This window comes from Benincasa hispida, chromosome 12, assembly GCF_009727055.1.
Source record: "Benincasa hispida cultivar B227 chromosome 12, ASM972705v1, whole genome shotgun sequence".
Lineage (NCBI taxonomy): Eukaryota > Viridiplantae > Streptophyta > Magnoliopsida > Cucurbitales > Cucurbitaceae > Benincasa > Benincasa hispida.
This window is the reverse complement of record NC_052360.1, coordinates 33,294,683-33,312,542: the sequence shown is the minus strand read 5'-3', so window position 1 is coordinate 33,312,542 and position 17,860 is coordinate 33,294,683. Positions and strand designations below refer to the sequence as shown.

General features: G+C 37.0%; 1 protein-coding gene across 10 annotated transcripts in view; it reads left to right on the top strand.

The window, feature by feature from the left end:
* The first annotated feature begins 2,362 nt into the window (after positions 1–2,362).
* The window catches only part of LOC120067306 (deoxyhypusine synthase), a 16,409-nt gene continuing 911 nt past the window's right edge, over positions 2,363–17,860 (top strand). Inside the window, exons 1-8 of one of the 10 annotated variants that reach the window (XM_039018849.1) lie at positions 3,645–3,827; positions 3,919–3,976; positions 4,243–4,311; positions 15,029–15,246; positions 15,379–15,546; positions 16,362–16,580; positions 16,694–16,780; positions 17,596–17,701. In XM_039018849.1, the coding sequence (XP_038874777.1) occupies positions 15,049–15,246; positions 15,379–15,546; positions 16,362–16,580; positions 16,694–16,780; positions 17,596–17,701 (778 nt within the window). In that variant the 5' untranslated portion in view covers positions 3,645–3,827; positions 3,919–3,976; positions 4,243–4,311; positions 15,029–15,048. Of the gene's footprint in view, positions 2,500–3,644; positions 3,828–3,918; positions 3,977–4,242; positions 4,312–15,028; positions 15,247–15,378; positions 15,547–16,119; positions 16,242–16,356; positions 16,581–16,693; positions 16,781–17,595; positions 17,702–17,860 lie in introns of those variants that run through there. The other 9 variants (XM_039018851.1, XM_039018848.1, XM_039018853.1 and 6 more) reach the window with 9 other exon arrangements.

Sequence of the window (17,860 nt, the reverse complement as noted above, 5' to 3'; positions counted from 1 at the left end):
CTGCCAGTTTTCCATGAAGGATCTAAGCCAACTAAGCTACTTTCTAGGAATCCATGTGCACAATCTAGAGTCAGGGTTCATCCTGAATCAAGCCAAGTATGTTGAAGACCTCCTTCACAGACTCAACATGTCCGATCTCAAACCAGCTGCATCACCTTGCTCAGTAGGCAAACATCTCTCGGCTGCTGTTGGTACTCCTTTGTCTGATCCATATATCTATAGAAGCACGATTGGTGTTCTTTAATACCTAACAAACACAAGACCGGATATTGCATATATTGTCAGTCATCTAAGCCAATTTTTGAAAGCTCCAACAGAAGCCCACTGACAGGCAGCAAAACGTGTACTTAGGTATGTTAGTGGTACAAGACACTATGGGTTACAATTCCAACCCAGTTCTTATCTTGACATCTTTGCCTACTCTGATGCTGATTAGGCATCAGACATCGACGACTGAAAATCAGTAGTTGCCTACTGTGTATTTTTGGGCAACAACCTTGTATCTTGGTCTTCAAAAGAATAGACAGCCATAGCTCAATCAAGCATGGAATCGGAGTATCGTGCCATCGCCTATGCCTCGTCTGAAATAATATGGCTCCAATAACTCTTAGCTGAGATTCGAATACAAACGAATCGCAAACTTGTCATCTGGTGTGATAATTTCAGTGCCTAAGCTCTTGCCTCAAACCTCATCTTTCACGCTCGAACCAAACACATCGAAATTGATGTGCACTTTATACGTGACCACATTCTCAAAGGAAAACTGGAAGTGAGATATGTACAGTCATTTGATTAGCTTGCTGATTGCCTAACGAAGCCACTGACGCATTCCCGATTCTTCTGTTTATGTTCCAAACTTGGGATATTTGAACTCCCCACAAGTTTGAGGGGGGATGTTAGAATATGTGCCAACAAGGACAAGCCAAAAGTGACATGTCACTCCAAGACCACCACATCACAAAAAGAAGCCAATGCAGAAGAAGACAAAAAGGGCAGAGTCTATTGCGATTCCCCTCAACAGAAATAATTTTTCATTTATTCTCCTTCACTCTGATTGGGGCATTTGTAATTCATTGTTTTTAAAATATTCTTTTATTATTTCTGGAACCCTAATTTTGGGACTACTCTATATAAAGGTAGGCTATTGCCTCTTGTGTAATGTAAGAAAGGAAATACGAATTACTTGAGAATTCTTCCTCTGTTTAATTTCCAAACTCTATTCTAAGGCAAAAAAATCGTTAGAACATCCAAGTATGAATAATAATTATTAAAATCGATGGATGCTTCAAATTTGTAGAAGTTAATTGAAATTAATAACGTAAAATAGAGTATTCAAGAGCACTGATTCGATTAATATTGTAGCAGTTTGAAATGGAAAAAAATAAAATTATTCAAATTTGGTAGAAATTATGAAAAAAGAAAGGTGTGTGAATGGGAGGACGAGGACGAAAGTCGACATGCAGTTGCAAGAGAGCATTTCTTTGGCTCATTTAGTGATCAAAATCCTTTTGACATGCAATTCAACATCCATTAGTTACTTATCCGTAAATTAAACAAGTTATAGTGTTTATAGGCATGTCTCAAAATTCTTACATGTCCTCAAATTTATTTTCAGGCGACGGTGAGAAAGAGTGAGAAAAGAAAAATCGATAACGTGAATGAGTGAATTGTAGAGAGATCAGAGACTGGAGAGAGTGAGGTCTGTTTTTGAACAAATACAAAGTGGGAGAGAGGTATATAATGGAAGAGATAGAGAGAGGAAGATCTAAAATGACCGTGATGGAAGAGAGAAGAGAAGGAAGAAAAAGGAAATGAGAAATGGAAAAAATGGCATATATCATATATACAAATATTTTAAAATGAATTAATAATTTAAACCTCAGGGTCAAAAGTGTATTTTACCCTCAAATAAATCACCAGAATCGAATCAAAATGTTTCAGGATTGTATTGGGTTAGGTTTATTATTTAATAAGGTTATTTGGAATAAAAAATTTAAGGTCCCATTTGATAATTATTTTATTTTTAGTTTTTGAAAATTAAGCATATTTTTCTCTATTTTTTATAATGATTTACATATTTCTTAAATAGAATGGTTGAATTCTTAGCCAAATTCTAAAAACAAAAATAAATTTTTAAATGATACTTTTTTAATTTTTAAAATGTGGTTTAGTTTTTTAAATTATTGATAAAAAATAGATTACTTTTTTTAAAAATTGGAGGTAGAGTAGTGCTTAAAAACTTGATTTAAAAAAAAAAAGAACAAAAAAACCAAATGATTTAATTTTACGAAGTGCGCAACCCAACTCATCTAATAATTTAACCCAAGAAAATCTTAAATAAATAAAAGGAGGAACCTAAGACCCATCCTTTTCATCTTCATCTTACTCTTCACGCCGGCCGTCTCTCTAAGGTTCAGACCGCCGCCCGCACCGTCTCTTTGCGCTCGTGCCGCCGCTATTCCTAGCAGATTGCACCGACTTTCCACTCTATTGTTACCGGTATTCTTACAAACTCCATCTATGTATTTCTTATCAACAGCTCAAATTAAGATTGTCCAATGAAAGAAAACAGGAGTTGTTATGATTTCAGAACAACTTCAGCATGTTTGTAGTTGTAGATTTTTTCCGTTTGATTGGAACACAAAGTTCATAGTTTGTAGATAATAGCTGGGTTTGATGATTTTTATATTAAGATTGTGGTAGAGAGTAAGACAAGGTGCATTTTCTGCAAATAGAAGTTCTCCCTTAAATCAATCAATCAATGTAACATCCCAAATTTTTTAATTATCTGGGTTGAGTTTTAGTTTCTCCGATCTTTAAAATTTAAAATCAAATTGTTACAAATTTTACTCGTTAACTTATAAATTAATTGGAAAGATAATTGAATTATTTGTATAAAAAATTTTGAGTTTTTGTAAAATTTGTAAAGAAAAACAGGAAATTGTGGTTTTAAAATTTTACTTTATTTAATTTTAAATTTTGGATATAAAATTTAAGTAAAGAATTAACATAAGATAATTGGTTTATTTGACCATTATTAATCAAGTATCTAAAAAGATTGTAAATTTGGAAAGTTGAAATTTAATTTTGGGATTTAAGATTTTTGAAAAAAATGATTTAAAATTGGTAAATTTATTTTGATGTTTATTTAATTAATTAAAGAAGAGTTGAAAGATTTGAGTTTGATATGATATATTTATTAAGGTAAGGAAAATCGAAAAGAGAAATTCTTATAAATAAAAAAATCTAAAAAATATTTAGATTTTATAACAAAAAAAAGTTATCAAAATGTTTTGTACTTTTTAAATTTTTTTTCTATAAAATGTATTTATATTTAAAAAGGTCTCGGCTTTTGGAATTTAAAAAAAGAAAAAAAAAGGAAAGAATACATTATATATATTATTTATATTTTTCTTTGTGGGGTGGAGAATTAAAAAGAAAGAAAAAAAAGAAAAGAAAATTCCCCATCTTCTTTCTGTCACGTGCGACACCCCTCCCCCAAATCTTCATCTTCTTCTTCCAAACCCCAGCCGCCGCACGCGTCCAGCAAGGCAGCCGCCTCTCCTCTATTAGATTGAGCCCACCGCTATTCGCCGCCGTCTGGACCCGCCCGGAGCTGAAGCCGAACGTCAGTTCTGAGTCAGCGGCGCTTCGTTCGTGGTCGCCGCCGCCGGGTTCGTGAAGGCGCCTTCGGCTCCAGATCTGGACGCGCGGCAGCTGCTTCGTTCGAGTCGCCACCATCTGCCAGATCTGAGGCCGCCGCTCGAACACCTGTCGTCGCTTGCTGCCGTGAACTGCGGTTTTACACTAGAATTTTTTATTTAGGGGTAAGGGTGTTTTTTTTTTTTTTTTTTGGACGATGTGTTTTAGATATCTTGGTTGCCCATTAAATTTTGGTATCATTTGGTTGACGTTCAGTGCAATCAGAGTTTGGATTGAAGATTGGGTCATTTTGAGTTGCTGTCAAGCAAGAATTGTGAGCAATTGGTGAATTTAATTTGAGTTCTCGTTAATTTGTAATACCCATTTAGTTTGGCGTGAATTTAATTATTGGTTGGGTATTAGACTTGGGTTGAGACCCTTCAATTTGGCTTGTTTCTACTTTGAATTTCGTATTCGAAGCTCGAGGGTAGTTTCAGCTTAAGCAAATACTGTGGCTAAGTGTTTTGGATGTAATGGATGTGAATTTGTGACTTGGGTTATATTCTTAGGTTTGGAATTAAATTTTGGTTTTTACTATAGGGTTCAATTCAAGATTCGTTTTAGGCAAGGAGGAGGATAAATTTTGTTTGATTGAGCTTAAATTCTGAGGTAAGTAATCTTACTACTGGAACTGTCTATGTGTCAGGTGATGATTTTAAGTTTTTGTTTGAGGATTCTGAGGTTGTTTGTATCAAATTGCATGATGAGATATATGGAAGATGTTATGAGTGTTAGCATGAACTGCATTACTTGTTGTCTATATGAATTCCTGAATGAACTACGAGCATGATGAGATATATTTGCATGTTGTGAGACTATGTTTATGATACATGTGATATTTATGATAGTGATAGTTACCCTTACCAGTAGTTAGTTACCCACTAGAGTTGGTGAACTCCTTTGGGATTCACTAGAGGTTCGTGTTTCCTTCGGGATTCAATATAGGTTTGTGTTTCTTTTGGGATTCACCAGAGTGTTTCCTATGGGATTCACCAAAGGTGGTGAGCTCCTTCAGGACTTCACTAGAAGTTTGTGTTTCCTTCGAAACTCACCAGAGACTGTGTGTACATTTAAACTACGATAGGGTGGGTTCAACTATACATTTATTTGCTGTTCCATGAAAACTAGAGGATTATGTAGGATGACATCTAGAGGACATAGATGCTTAGCATGACCCCGATAGTGGGGTTACTTACTGAGTATTTTATACTCATCTTGTCTTATGTTATGTTTTTTCGGTAAGAGTAAGGACATATTAACGAGTAATAAAAAGAATCCGCGACTGTGCCATTGGGATCAAAGAAATGCTTCCGCTTATGTTTTCATGTTTTAGTGTTTTAAATTCCAGTCATGATTTGAGAATTTAGAGTTCCATGGTTGAAATCTTTATTTATCATACTTCATGAAATTTATTTTGAAAGATTTCTAGTTATTTGGATGTTACAAAAGTATTTATGTAAATAAATTCGTTTGGTTTAGTTAAAATTTGTGAGAGAGTTGTTTTGAGGTTTATGCATGTATGAAGTAACGGTCTAGTATCAGTCCTAGAAAGTCGAGTCGTTACAGTAGTTTGAGTTTATTGGAAATAAGAGTGTTGAAATATGTTAAATTAGCCCTAAGGGCATTGTTGTCTTTTTACTATATTTGCTAAATTAGGGTTTCACATTATTCTATTTATATCTAGGGTTGGGTCTATTGTAAATAAGATATAAAAAAATAATAAGTTCTTTTCTACCGTGGTTTTTCTTCCCTGAATTAGGGTTTTCCACGTAAACTCCTTGTGTTATCTTCTTTCTCTATTTCAATATGGTATCAGAGCAAGGTGATGAAACCCTAGCCCCGGTAGAAGAAACTCAGTCATCAAACTTGATAGGTGAAGGTACGCTGAATAATGAGGCTGTGATTCAAGCAACGGTTGACCGCTATCATCCGAACCATCTATCGTTGTTTGGGTCAGGTTGGTGAAATACTCCAAATGGCTGTGCCCCTGTATCTATCATTGATTTGGGTCGGATGTCGCTTCGCGTCGATCTACGGCTATGGGTGGTGGTGGGAATGTGTTTAACTATTCGGCCTTCCATGCCGACGCATTTGTTCTTGGGGTTGTCGATGCGGGGTCTACAATCCAGAGTTCGGTGTTTACGGCTCTCAGCTTTCGCACTGACGCCATGCGGCCTCCGTCTCAGGCATCGTTTCTTCAATGGATTTTTTTTTGGTTTTTCAGCCCCGCGCACGCCGATCGTGTTGCGTATATTGCCTTGTGTAGGTATCTCGGCATCCGCAGGCAGTATATTAGCATCTTCATTTATGATCGATCATTTGGGGCTTATTCGTGTTTCCAGCTTCGGGCCCGGATTGGTGTTTAGGGGTTACGGAGTTGATTCAGTATTTTTCGTCATTCGCCGAGTTTTCTCTCTTCCGCTTCACAACAGATCCGGCAGAGCCGTTCGTTCGACATCAGGGGCTAGTTACACCATGCACGAAGCGTCCTGGGAGCAGCGCTAGGTACACGGTTGCCGATCTCTGTTGCCTTTTTGTATTTTGGTGGCTTGTGGTTTGGTAGTATTCTTTCTTGCCGTTAAGTGTTATGCTTTCTTCAGCAGATATTTCATGGTCTTGGATTGGGTGGCCGCCTCTTCCTCTTATTGTATTATTTTCGGTTCAGCCCTTTATTTTTGGGTGCGGGATTGTATTTGGAGTGGATGTGTTTATCCATTTGTGGAAGATAAATGCCCGAGTGGGGTATTTTTCTAGACTCTCGAGAATACGGTAATTCCAGAATCTGAATCTCATGGGGAACTCCAACAAACAATTAGCTAGTCGGTTGGTTTCTAGCTATCAGTATAGGTGGCGGTTCGCCTCTGGAGCTTTCCGATTTGATGGTGCCGAGGTGGATTCTTCTCCGGAGTGGGTGAGGTTTTTGGGCTATGAATTCCGGGTTATTCAATGTTTTTTTTCGTCTGTGTGATCCATGACTTCCTTCTTTTTGGTATTTTTGTTCGTGGAACTATGTTTAGTTTAAATTTACTGCGGGTATGTAGGATTGGATTTTAGGCGGAAGTTAGTTTTTTGGTACATTTAAATGGTGCTGTGGGGAGATATTGTATGTGTTGGGAGGTGTTTTACTAGTTAGATTTATATTTTCTCCGTCGGGATGATTGTGATGGGTGATCATTGTGGGTGATTGTCCTTGAATTATGAGGGTCGTTGTCTGGAGGCAGAATTCTTCTGTGCGTGCCGTCGGTGCTATGTTTAATTTTTATATATATTTGGGATATCTTATAGGTCGATTTTGGTTATTAGAATTGGGTTGTAAACACAAAATCGGTGACACGCCTTACTGCTAATTCAGACACATTGCCGTGATTATTTGGGATGCGGCAAGTCTGATAGGTTATGATGCCGCACGAGGAGGCGTTCAGAAATGCATCCCGCCTGTAATACATCTACGTAAATGCAGGTTTTTTTGCGATCTCGAGATTGTTCAGAACATATGGAGAGGATGTGTATGTTTATCGTTTTGTCACTTATTTTGCAGGCGAAGATGTCAAGGGTCGTATTGTTAATGGTCAAGAGAAAGTTGGATGCTGAGATTGTTTTCTGTGTGTGAGATTGTCGTATCTTCGACCTTTTTGTCGGCGGTCATCTGTTTAGGAGGATTGTGATTTCATTATGAGTTGGCCAAGTTAGAGTTGAGATGATGTTGATGTCTTGGTATAGATTTTCTTGCTGGGGGTTGATTTACCCTATTGACAGCTTTGTCTTCTCGTAAGGATTGATATCTCTATTTGGTGCTTTCCTTTCGTCAGTTGGTATATGTTTTATGTGTATGTGTGGGGCAGAAACCAATAATATTTCTCGTTCTTCAATGTGAGTGTGAGTGGTGTTATTCATAGAAGTGTGTAGTGATTTTTGTGAAAGTGTATTAGAGGATAGTTTCTTAGATGTGCAATTGGAGGATGGGCCGGAAGGATTGTTTAAATACTATAGGTTTTTGTATGTCTAGCTGCCTATTTTATTCGCTCTGGCTGGTGAATCCGCAGCTGGATTTGCTGATTGGTGTTGTAAGTAGTCTCTGGGAGATAATAGTTATAAATACGTCTGCCGCAGGTGTTGTGAGTCATTGTTTAAAAAGATGTATGATGGCATATAGTCGTAAGGAATGCGATAGTGCTTTCTTTGGGGAAGGATGTGGGCATGGGTCTTAGGTTGGTTTTTTTTTGGGTTTTTCTCTCTCGTTCTTTTAATATGATGGTGTATATCTTGTTTCGTGCCTCCTCTGTGTCGAATTATTGAGCAGTCTTGAGGATGATCTGGGCGTTGCTCTTTACGTGGGGTTTGGAGTCGTCTAGTTTGAGGGGACTGTGCATTTTCTAATCTTCCTCAGATCGTTTTGGACTCAGCTTTTGCCTTCAGTGAAGCTAATTCCTTTGGGGTGGGGGGATTTCAGTGGTGAGCCTTTAGTGGTTGTTTGGGTGGTTGTATTTTGTTCTGGATGCCGGATTTTGTATTTTTGGAGATATATCGGGGATACTAGTTGCTCAATCAGGGGTTACCCTTCAGGTCCTTGAGTTTTCCTTGTCTCGTGTGAGGGGGATTGTAGTTTAGGTGGAATTGCTGTATTGTTTCCAGTAGCAACCGTGATCAACTTGACTGGCTCATCCGACCGATTTCTCTCATACTTATCCAGTGGCTGGAGGATCGATGTATGATTTCGTTCGGAACTGCGGTATTTTTTTGTGGTGTCCTCTTTTCGTTCTCCTGGTGTTGCTATGGTAACATGGTATGGCAGCTGTCATCCGTTGGTTTGTTATTTTCATTGGGTGATTAACTCATGCAAAATGTTGCTTACTGTTGCCCGTGATATTTCTTCACAATTTATTTATCAATTCTTGATGCGAGAATATATTCTTGAAATAGAAGATATTGGGGGCGTGTTACCGAGTTGTCTTCTCACCAGTGATAGCGTGGTGCTGTGTTTGTTTTAGGAACTTTGAGAGTCTTGGGGTCAGGGACATTGGCACTTTTTTTCTTGGCGCCTGGTAGTATGTGGATCATGAGGCCTATTATTTTTTTTTTCTCTTGCCGTGACTTGTATGTTTCCTTTCTCTTATTGTATATGTTTGTTTTTTAGGTGGATATGTAACTAAGTCTTTATCTTCGTTGGTGCTATTAGGTGTATTGAAACAATATTTTAATTTCTATCTTGCGTTGGCATTTTTTTGCGTTTCTTGGACTCAATGGTCTCTATTTGTTTTTCATATATTGCGTTTGTTATTTTTTGTTTTCCGGGTCGGTTCCGCCGCACTTTTTTTGTTTCCGCGTAAAGATTGAGTTCTTAAATTTCCAATAATGTGAATGTTTGGTCTTCTATTATCTGTGATGTTGTTGTTAATGATGTGTTTTAATAGGCAACGCTCGGTTGGTTGCGTGTCATTTGGTTTCTCAGCTCCTAGTGAATGCCTATGCCTCAGCTCTCTTTTTTGTTTGTTCTCACGCGGCTTGTCGGTTCAACTAGTGTGATGTTTTTCGGTGTCCTCGAGCATCACTACTTTTTTTGCGGGTTGATGTTGTTTATTTCTTGTCTTGGTATAAGCTGGTGGTGCTTGTTGGTTGTAACTTTCATGTGAGGTAGAACCATTGGTGACCCGACTTACATGGTAGGTAAATTATTTTTATACTGCGCTTGCATGGATAAGTTTTCCGGAATGGTTTTTATCTTAACCTTCGAGAACAGTTCTATACCACTGTAGGTTAACAACAGTTAGGTATGTGTTCTATCTATTTTAGATGTGGTTTTCCGAAGTTGTCTCCGAAGTGACAATGGTCGTGAGTTTATGTGTCTCGATGACGTATTTTTTGTTTACTGAGCCAGTTCATAAATTCCTAAGTGGTGGGTCAAGAGTGAGGGATCATGGCCATTCTGAGATAACTCGTTTGGTGTCCTATTGATTCTCCAGCAGTTAGCTTAATGAATTTGGGGGTGTCTGGAGTTTGTTTTCTGAAAAAAGGGTCTGCCATCTTATTGAAGTTTGCTTCTGTTGGGTGGCTTCTGATATTTTAATTTCTCCATTATGTCGTTACTCTTCCTGTCGGTTCCTTTAGTTGGTGTAGCTATGCGGATTCTAGCCAGTGGTTTTTGTTTGTTTGTGGTGGGGTTGTGCAGCTCTATCTAGATTAATGATATAGATATGCCTTTCCCGTAGATTGTTAACTTGTTTATATGTTGTCGATAAAAAACGCTCCTCCTTGAGTTGCTATCAAAGAGTCCATAATCTAGGGTCTTATCTCGTGGCTTATTCGCTGAGTGGTTCTCTCGTTGCGAATCTGGTTTGGTGGTACAGCCTTTGTTCATACTCATGGTCCACATATGTTTTTGTGTTATGTTTTGTTTTTTTGGTGTATGTTGTTGGTTTGTTTGTTTATTTTGTTTTGTGTTTTTTGGTGGTGTGAGTTTGATTTTTTTTGTTGTTTTTGGCTGTGGGGGTGTAGTGTGGATGTGTGACTTTAATTTTGTGTGTCTCCCACAGTCTGACAGGTGTGTGTTTTGTCAGGTGTATTTTGCGTCTTCATCTGTAAGCTGAGGTTTCTAGTGATAATGCTGTTTTTCATAGTTTAGTTGCGCATCTCCAGAAAATATTTTGGGTCATCTATGGTATGGTCACGTTTGCACTCTGAAGCAATTCCGTTCTTTCCCGTGTTAGGCATTTTTCAGAGTTTGGAGAGGCCATGAATAGGAATGAGACTAACAACTCGTTCGCACGTTACGTGTGGCCATAATCCTCATGTAGCCGATGGTTTTCTCAACCGTTTGAGAGCGCTTAGTATTCTTCGCGGTAATATTGTGTTCTAGGGTCTTTTTAGGTCTCCAGATTAGTTTAGGCCTGGATTCCTGTACTACCTAGTCTTTATTTGAATCCTAGAGTTCTGTGCGTGCTGTTTGGTTTCGGGGGTCCTCATTTTGTTGTTGTTTGTTGGTTTTTTGGTTTTTTGGTTGTTGTGGTTTGGTTTGTGAGTGTGTTTGTTTGTTGCGTGTGTTGTGATTGTTGTGGTATTTTTGGTGTGTTTTTTTATTGGGTGTTTGTTTGTGGGGTTTTTTTTTTGGTTGTTTTTTTTTTTGGTGTTTGGTGTTTTGGTGGTTTTGGTGGTTGGTATTTTTTGGTTTTTTTGTGTTTTTGTGTTTTGGCTGGGTTTTTTGGTGTTTTTTGGTGTTTTTTTTTGTTGGTTGTTGTGTTTGTGGTTGTTGTTTTTTGTGGTGTGTGGTTTGGAGTTTTGTTGTGGTGTGTGGTTTGTTGTGTTTTTTGTTTGTTTTGGGTTTTTTAGGGGGGGGGGGTGTGTTCGTTTTAGGTTTGTATTTGGTGGTTTTTTGGTTGTTGGGGTTGGTGTTTTTTTGTTGTTTTTTTTTTGGTGAGTGTGTGTGCAGTTTGTTTTGGTTTTGGTGGTGTTAGGTTTGGTTGTTGGTGTGTTTGGGTGTTTTTTAGGTGCTGTTTTTGTTTTGTTTTTGGGGTGTGTTGTTTGTGGGTATGGAGGTTTGTGTGGATGATGTTTTTGTTACGTGAGGGGTGTTTGGTATTTTTTTGTGGGGGGGGTTGTGGTTTTTTTTTGTTTTGTTCGTGGTGTGGATTTTTGGTTGTTGGTATGTTTTTGTTGTGTGGATTGTGGGGGGATTTGTGAGTCTGGTTGGATGAATTGGGTTTTATTTTTGGTGTGTATTGCGGAGTTTTATTGGGCGCGATGATTGGTTGATGTTTGGTATTGGTTTTGATTTTATTGTTTTCGGATTTTATGTGGGTATTTGGTGGATTTGTATGGGTTATAGGGGTGTTGTTGGGGCCGCTTCCGGTTTTTCCTACTAAAACAAGTGCCCTGGATAACGTATTATAGGAGGAATCTTAGAAAGGAATTCAGGAAACCTACTGGTGTTTCCATCGGAAAGGTGTCCAAGCGTCAGAACCAGCAAAGTTCAAGATCCCGTTGTTTTCAAAGGAGAGTCTTGAAGAAAAAGTCTGGGAACAATAGAAAAATGACGAAAATGAGCTCAGAGAAGGTTGAAATGTCAGGAAGGGAATGAGATGCTTAAAAATCCCAAGAGGATGCAGAAATTGTTCTCAAAAAGTCCGATACTGAGAGAGACAGACGAAAACTGACAACTATGATACCACTCTGGATATGCCCATTGCCTCTGAAGAAAGGGAACCAGGTCATGTTACAAAATACCCCTTTGCATAGCTTTTCTGACCTACTAGTAACTTTATCTCCTGTTTTTAAGGCTTTTACTACCAGCTAGATGCTCTAACAATAACTACAGTGTACCATGCGGCCATGGAAGTTCCCGAATGGAAAGCAGCAGTAAATGGAGGAAAATGAGAGCTCTTGAGGGAAATATAGACTGTGGGAGTTAGTAGCTCTCCCTATGAGGTTCACAAAATAGTTGGTTGCAAAATGGGTTGATTCACAGTGAAGTAATAAGTCTGAACGGAGACACTTTGAGAAGTATAAGCTCGGTAGTTTGCTAAAGCGAATTCCACTAAGACCGTAATGGGAATTGATTATTCCAGAACCTTTTTCCCCAGTGGGCTAAGTTAAACACGATTCGTGTTCTTCTGTCTGTTCGCCGTGAATAAAGATTGGCCCTACATCAACTAGATGTAAAGAACGCATTCCTAAAAAATGGTGAGTTGGAAGAGGAAGTTTATATGAGTTCACCATCCAGGTTTTGAAGCTAAAGTTTGGGAATTGCATCTTTCAATACTCAGGTAAAGCCTTTAATGGGTGACGTTAGGTGGCTGTTTGACAGGTTCACCGTGTTTGTTAAGTCCAAGGGTTTGTTCAGGGACATTCTGATCATACCTTGTTTACCAAAATCACCCTTACGGAAAGAATTGCTGGTGTTGTAGTGTATGTTGATGACATCAAATCCCTATCAGGGGATGAATAACGGCATAAATTGGCTAAGCTAAAAACAAAGGATTGGCAAGTGAATTTGAAATTAAAAGGAATCTTGGTAGATTTAAGGTATTTCTAGGGATGGAAGTGGCAAGATCAAAAGCAGGAATATCTGTTTCTCAGCGGAAGTACACTATGGACTTGTTAAAAGAAACAGGAATGACCGGATGCAAACCTATTTGACACTCCTATTGAGGTCAATAGCAAACTGAAAAATGTTTTGGAAGGAGTTCCTATGAATAAGGAGAGGTATCAACGCCTAGTAGGAAAACTTGATTTACTTGTCTCATACTAGACCTGACATCTCCTATGCTGTGAGTGTAGTAAGTCAGTTCATGCAGAGTCCATATGAGGAGCACATGGAAGCTGTGACTCGAATTTTGAGATATTTAAAGTCCACCCTGGGAAGGGCTTGGTATTCAGGATTGGGCCGAATCTGTGACTCGAACATGACACACGAAGCATCGAGGCATATACTGACTCAGATTGGGCCGGATCTGTGACTGATAGAAGGTCAACCTCAGGGTACTGTACCTTTGTATGGGGAATTTGGTAACTTGGCGGAGTAAAAAACAGGGTGTAGTGGCCAGAAGTAGTGCTGAGGCAGAGTATAGAGCTATGAATCTGGGAGTGTGTGAAGAAATCTGGTTGCAGAAGGTGTTATCTGATCTTCACGAGAGTAGTCCTGGGCCTATGAAGTTGTATTGTGATAATAAGGCTGCCATCAGTATTGCAAATAATCCCGTACAACATGATAGAACCAAACATGTTGAAATTTATAGGCACTTTATTAAAGAAAAGTTAGACCGCGGAGCTATTTGTATTCCCTATGTACCTTCAGTCCAATAGATTGCCGATGTTTTTACGAAAGGGTTATCGAGACAGACGTTTGAAGCTTGTATTAGCAAGTTGGGCTTTGCCGATATCTATGCCCCAACTTGAGGGGGAGTGTTGAAATATGTTAAATTAGCCCTAAGGGCATTTTTGTCTTTTTACTATATTTGCTAAATTAGGGTTTCACATTATTCTATTTATATCTAGGGTTGGGTCTATTGTAAATAAGATATAAAAAAATAATAAGTTCTTTTCTACCGTGGTTTTTCTTCCCTGAATTAGGGTTTTCCACGTAAACTCCTTGTGTTATCTTCTTTCTCTATTTCAATAAAGAGCAATCTATAGTATGTTATAATAGAGTGAACTGAGTACAGAGGAGAAGAATAAGGGAAATGTTCTTCTCAATCTCATATTCTCACCTCAATGAAAAGAGAATGGGGCTGCAAAATAATCAGATTTTTTTGGATAAGAAACGATTTCATTGAGGAATGAAATAATCAAAGATTAACACCATGACCTAATTAACACATATAGGTGATTTAAAAAGTTCTAGCTAATTTTAGATAAGATAAGTCACTAATTATCATTCCAAAAGTTATGTTTTGATCCCCTACCTCACAGTTGTTGAACTCCAAAAAGATTTTTTTTTTGAATGGTATCAAATGTTTAGGGTAAAATAGGGAGAGAGATTCTCCCCACCTAGATAGACATAAATATCAAAGAGATTCACGGCTGGTTCTACAGTAGTACCATATCTCTCTCTCTTCCAATTGAAACTCTTTGTTTCTCCCTTACGTGAGTTCCTTTCCCTTTTCATTGTCTTACTTTTTTGTTCTCTCCTCACTACTTTGATTACTTATATCCACAAAATATTCAATTGCTTCACTCCTTTGGTATTATATATGCCATAATGATGGTTAGAAGTTTGTTTTTGGTCTTTTTGGATGGTTTTAATTTGAGATTTGTTTGTTAGTTGATAGCGTGATACGATTGTGAGTTTTGCAGTTGTGATTTTCAGCTGTGCTCAAAGTGCCTGTTAAAAAATTTTGGAAAATAAGAAGGAAAGAAAGCACGTTGTCAATTTTAATTACAAGGACTGGCCTCTTGTATACTTTTATTATTATTATTATTATTATTATTATTATTATTATATTTATTAATAAATTTGTTCCCATTTTAAAGGAAGGCTAAAATGAACTTACTTCTTGGGATTTCGTTAATTTCCTGCCAACTTCAGCCATTTACTATTTCATGGATGCTGGGGGTTTTCTTTGGGTTAGGAAAATGTAAATATTGCCTATTAGCGGTAAGTTTCATGATTCTGGGAGTTGAATAATTTGAATTAGTCTTAACTTAAACCGATGAAATCGTGGTCAGTGCACGTCACTGACCCGAGACAACTATTTTTAGAATTTTTGTTGCACATACGGATTGGTACTTTTTACTTTTTTGGGATTACTTCTTCAAAGTAATAAAGGTGGTACAGGTATACAACAACTGTTTTATATGGTTTACAGCTCCATATTCATGTAAATGCCTTGTGCAGGCAGTGAAACATTAGGTTAGATGGAGAACAATAATGTTATGGCATCTGTGCACGCTACAGTTTTTAAGGAATCAGAGAATCTTGAGGGGAAAAACATCAAAATTGAAGGATATGACTTCAATCAAGGACTAAATTACTCCAACCTTATAAAGTCCATGATCTCCACTGGATTCCAAGCCTCCAATTTGGGAGATGCTGTAGAAGTCATCAATCAAATGGTGAGCTTTTATCTGAGCAGATGTTTTGTTATTTTGCTTCACGGGATGTTTATAACATATATATCTCGTCCCAGTTACCTTTTTTAACATTAATGATTTACTTTTGCGAAATACTACTGAATTGGATTGAAGTTAGATTGGAGGCTTGCTGATGAGAATGTAACAGAAGATTGCTCCGAGGAGGAAAAGGATCCAATCTTTAGGGAGTCGACGAGATGCAAAGTGTTTCTTGGTTTCACTTCCAATCTAATTTCTTCTGGTGTTAGAGACACAATTCGTTATCTTGTTGAACACCATATGGTGAGTTAAGTCTGTTTAAAAGATGCTTTCAGTCTAGTATAACTGGATTAGTTAAACTACTATTGTTCTGCTAACAGCTTGTTTGGTAATTGATTTCAGTATATATATATATTCTACATTTTTTTTGAAAAAAAGAAATTCAGGGAACACGTGTTTAGATATTCATTTTTTAAAGATTATCTTCTCCTGTTTTCCTTTAGTGTGTTTTCATTGATGACTTGATTTTAACAAATGAAATAACCTTCCTGTAACAATCACAGGCTTGTGGATAATAATTTTAAATTAATATGCAAAATACCACTATCTTTATAATTCATATGTGCAATCTTGGACACTCATGGATTTAAAAAAAAAGAGAAACAATTCATGAAAAAATTCTAATAAGCAAAAGCAGAAAATTGCTCTGAAAATTGTTTGCCAAATAAACCCCAAGTATGATATTCTTTTTGTTGTTCGATATAATTTAGCTGAACCAAGAATTATCGTAATTACAGTAGAAATATATACTCCATTGAGTAATATTTAAGAATGACTAGAGGATTATCTAATCCAATGATTCATGATGAATTACAGTTATAGGAGAATCAAGAATGTGGGAGGATGTTGATTGCTTGACCTAATCAATTAGTTGCATAGAAACTTGAGCTAATTGATTCGTTGCATTTGCACAATTGTCTTTCATGGATTAACCTTGGGTAATATATACCTTTTTTATTCCCTTTTACCTTTGTCACTTATGTAGGTCTTGTAAATTGCACTTAGACTTGAATTTAGGCTTCAATCATGGGGTTACCTTAATCTTACTGTCAGTGCAGGTTGATGTGATTGTCACCACAACTGGTGGTATTGAAGAAGATCTTATAAAATGTCTTGCTCCCACATATAAAGGTGACTTTTCTCTTCCTGGAGCAGTTCTTCGATCAAAAGGGTTGAATCGCATTGGTAATTTATTGGTTCCTAATGATAACTATTGCAAATTTGAGGATTGGGTAATACCAATTTTGGATCAGATGTTGAAGGAACAACGTGAAGAGGTACTTACTTCCAATCATATTAGAGTTACTTACTCAGATTAGAATCATTAGATCGATGTTTTTCCTTGTAAATTTTCTCTAGTTTTCTCATTCATTTTGTTTGGTCTCCATAGAATGTACTATGGACACCATCAAAGGTAACCCGACGCTTGGGAAGAGAAATAAATGACAAGAGTTCGTATCTTTATTGGGCCTATAAGGTAAAAGTTAGTAGAATCCTTATGCCTGTTCTCATGTTCATCAGTATCATTTAACCAACGACCATCAAAATTAGAGTTCATTGTGCCTCCAAGTCCTGGCTATATTTTATTATTATTTAGAATCTTTCGGAGACTAACTGGATTTAGATTATTTTTTGACATTTTATTGGTTCCTGTTAAATCTTTCAATTTTGGTATTACATTTGCCTTTATGAACTCTCATTGAGCAAGTTAGGTTTTTTTTTTTCTTTTTTTTCTTTTTTATTTTAAATATATATATGTGTGTGTATATATATATATATTATCATTGTCATATGCTGGAGATTTCTCATCCTCTTCTTTTTGATTAATAGTTTTTCGTATTAATTATATATTTTTCTCTTACAAGAAAACATAGTCTCGATGTATTGTGGTTTTGGTAAGAGAATGCATCTCAAATCTCATTAACCCTGAAAAAGTAGGATTGCTATAACAATCCTACCTAGTTTACTTATGATGGCAGTGTTTCCTTTATGCGATTTCATTTATTTACCAAGTACATTATCATCTTCAAACAATTTTTCATATGTGAGCTTTCAAATTTGAAATTTTTTATTTTATTAGATTTATGAAGAAACCTATATAGCTTACTTATGATGTCAAGATTTTTATTTGGTTCGGACAGCCACATTTTGGATTACGAAGCTGTAGAAGTCTTGCAAATTAATTTTCTTGTTCTGCCACATTTTGGATAAAGGATTTGTATAGTTTTGCAAGTATATATTGTTGTCCTTTTTCATCTGTAGTTTAAAATAGGTGCATTTGATTTTATGCAGAACAATATTCCAGTCTTCTGTCCAGGATTAACAGATGGGTCATTGGGAGACATGTTGTATTTCCACTCTTATCGTAATCCTGGATTGATTATTGACGTCGTTCAAGGTCACTTTTTTCTATTATTATTATATTTTGTTATTGTGTGGTGATGAGTGGGAAGGGGGGGCAGTATTTGATTATTTGGACGGATATTTGTTTGATGGGACTTTTTTTGTGTGCATTGTATTTCTTTTCTTTTTTTTTTCCTTTGAATTAATAAGATGT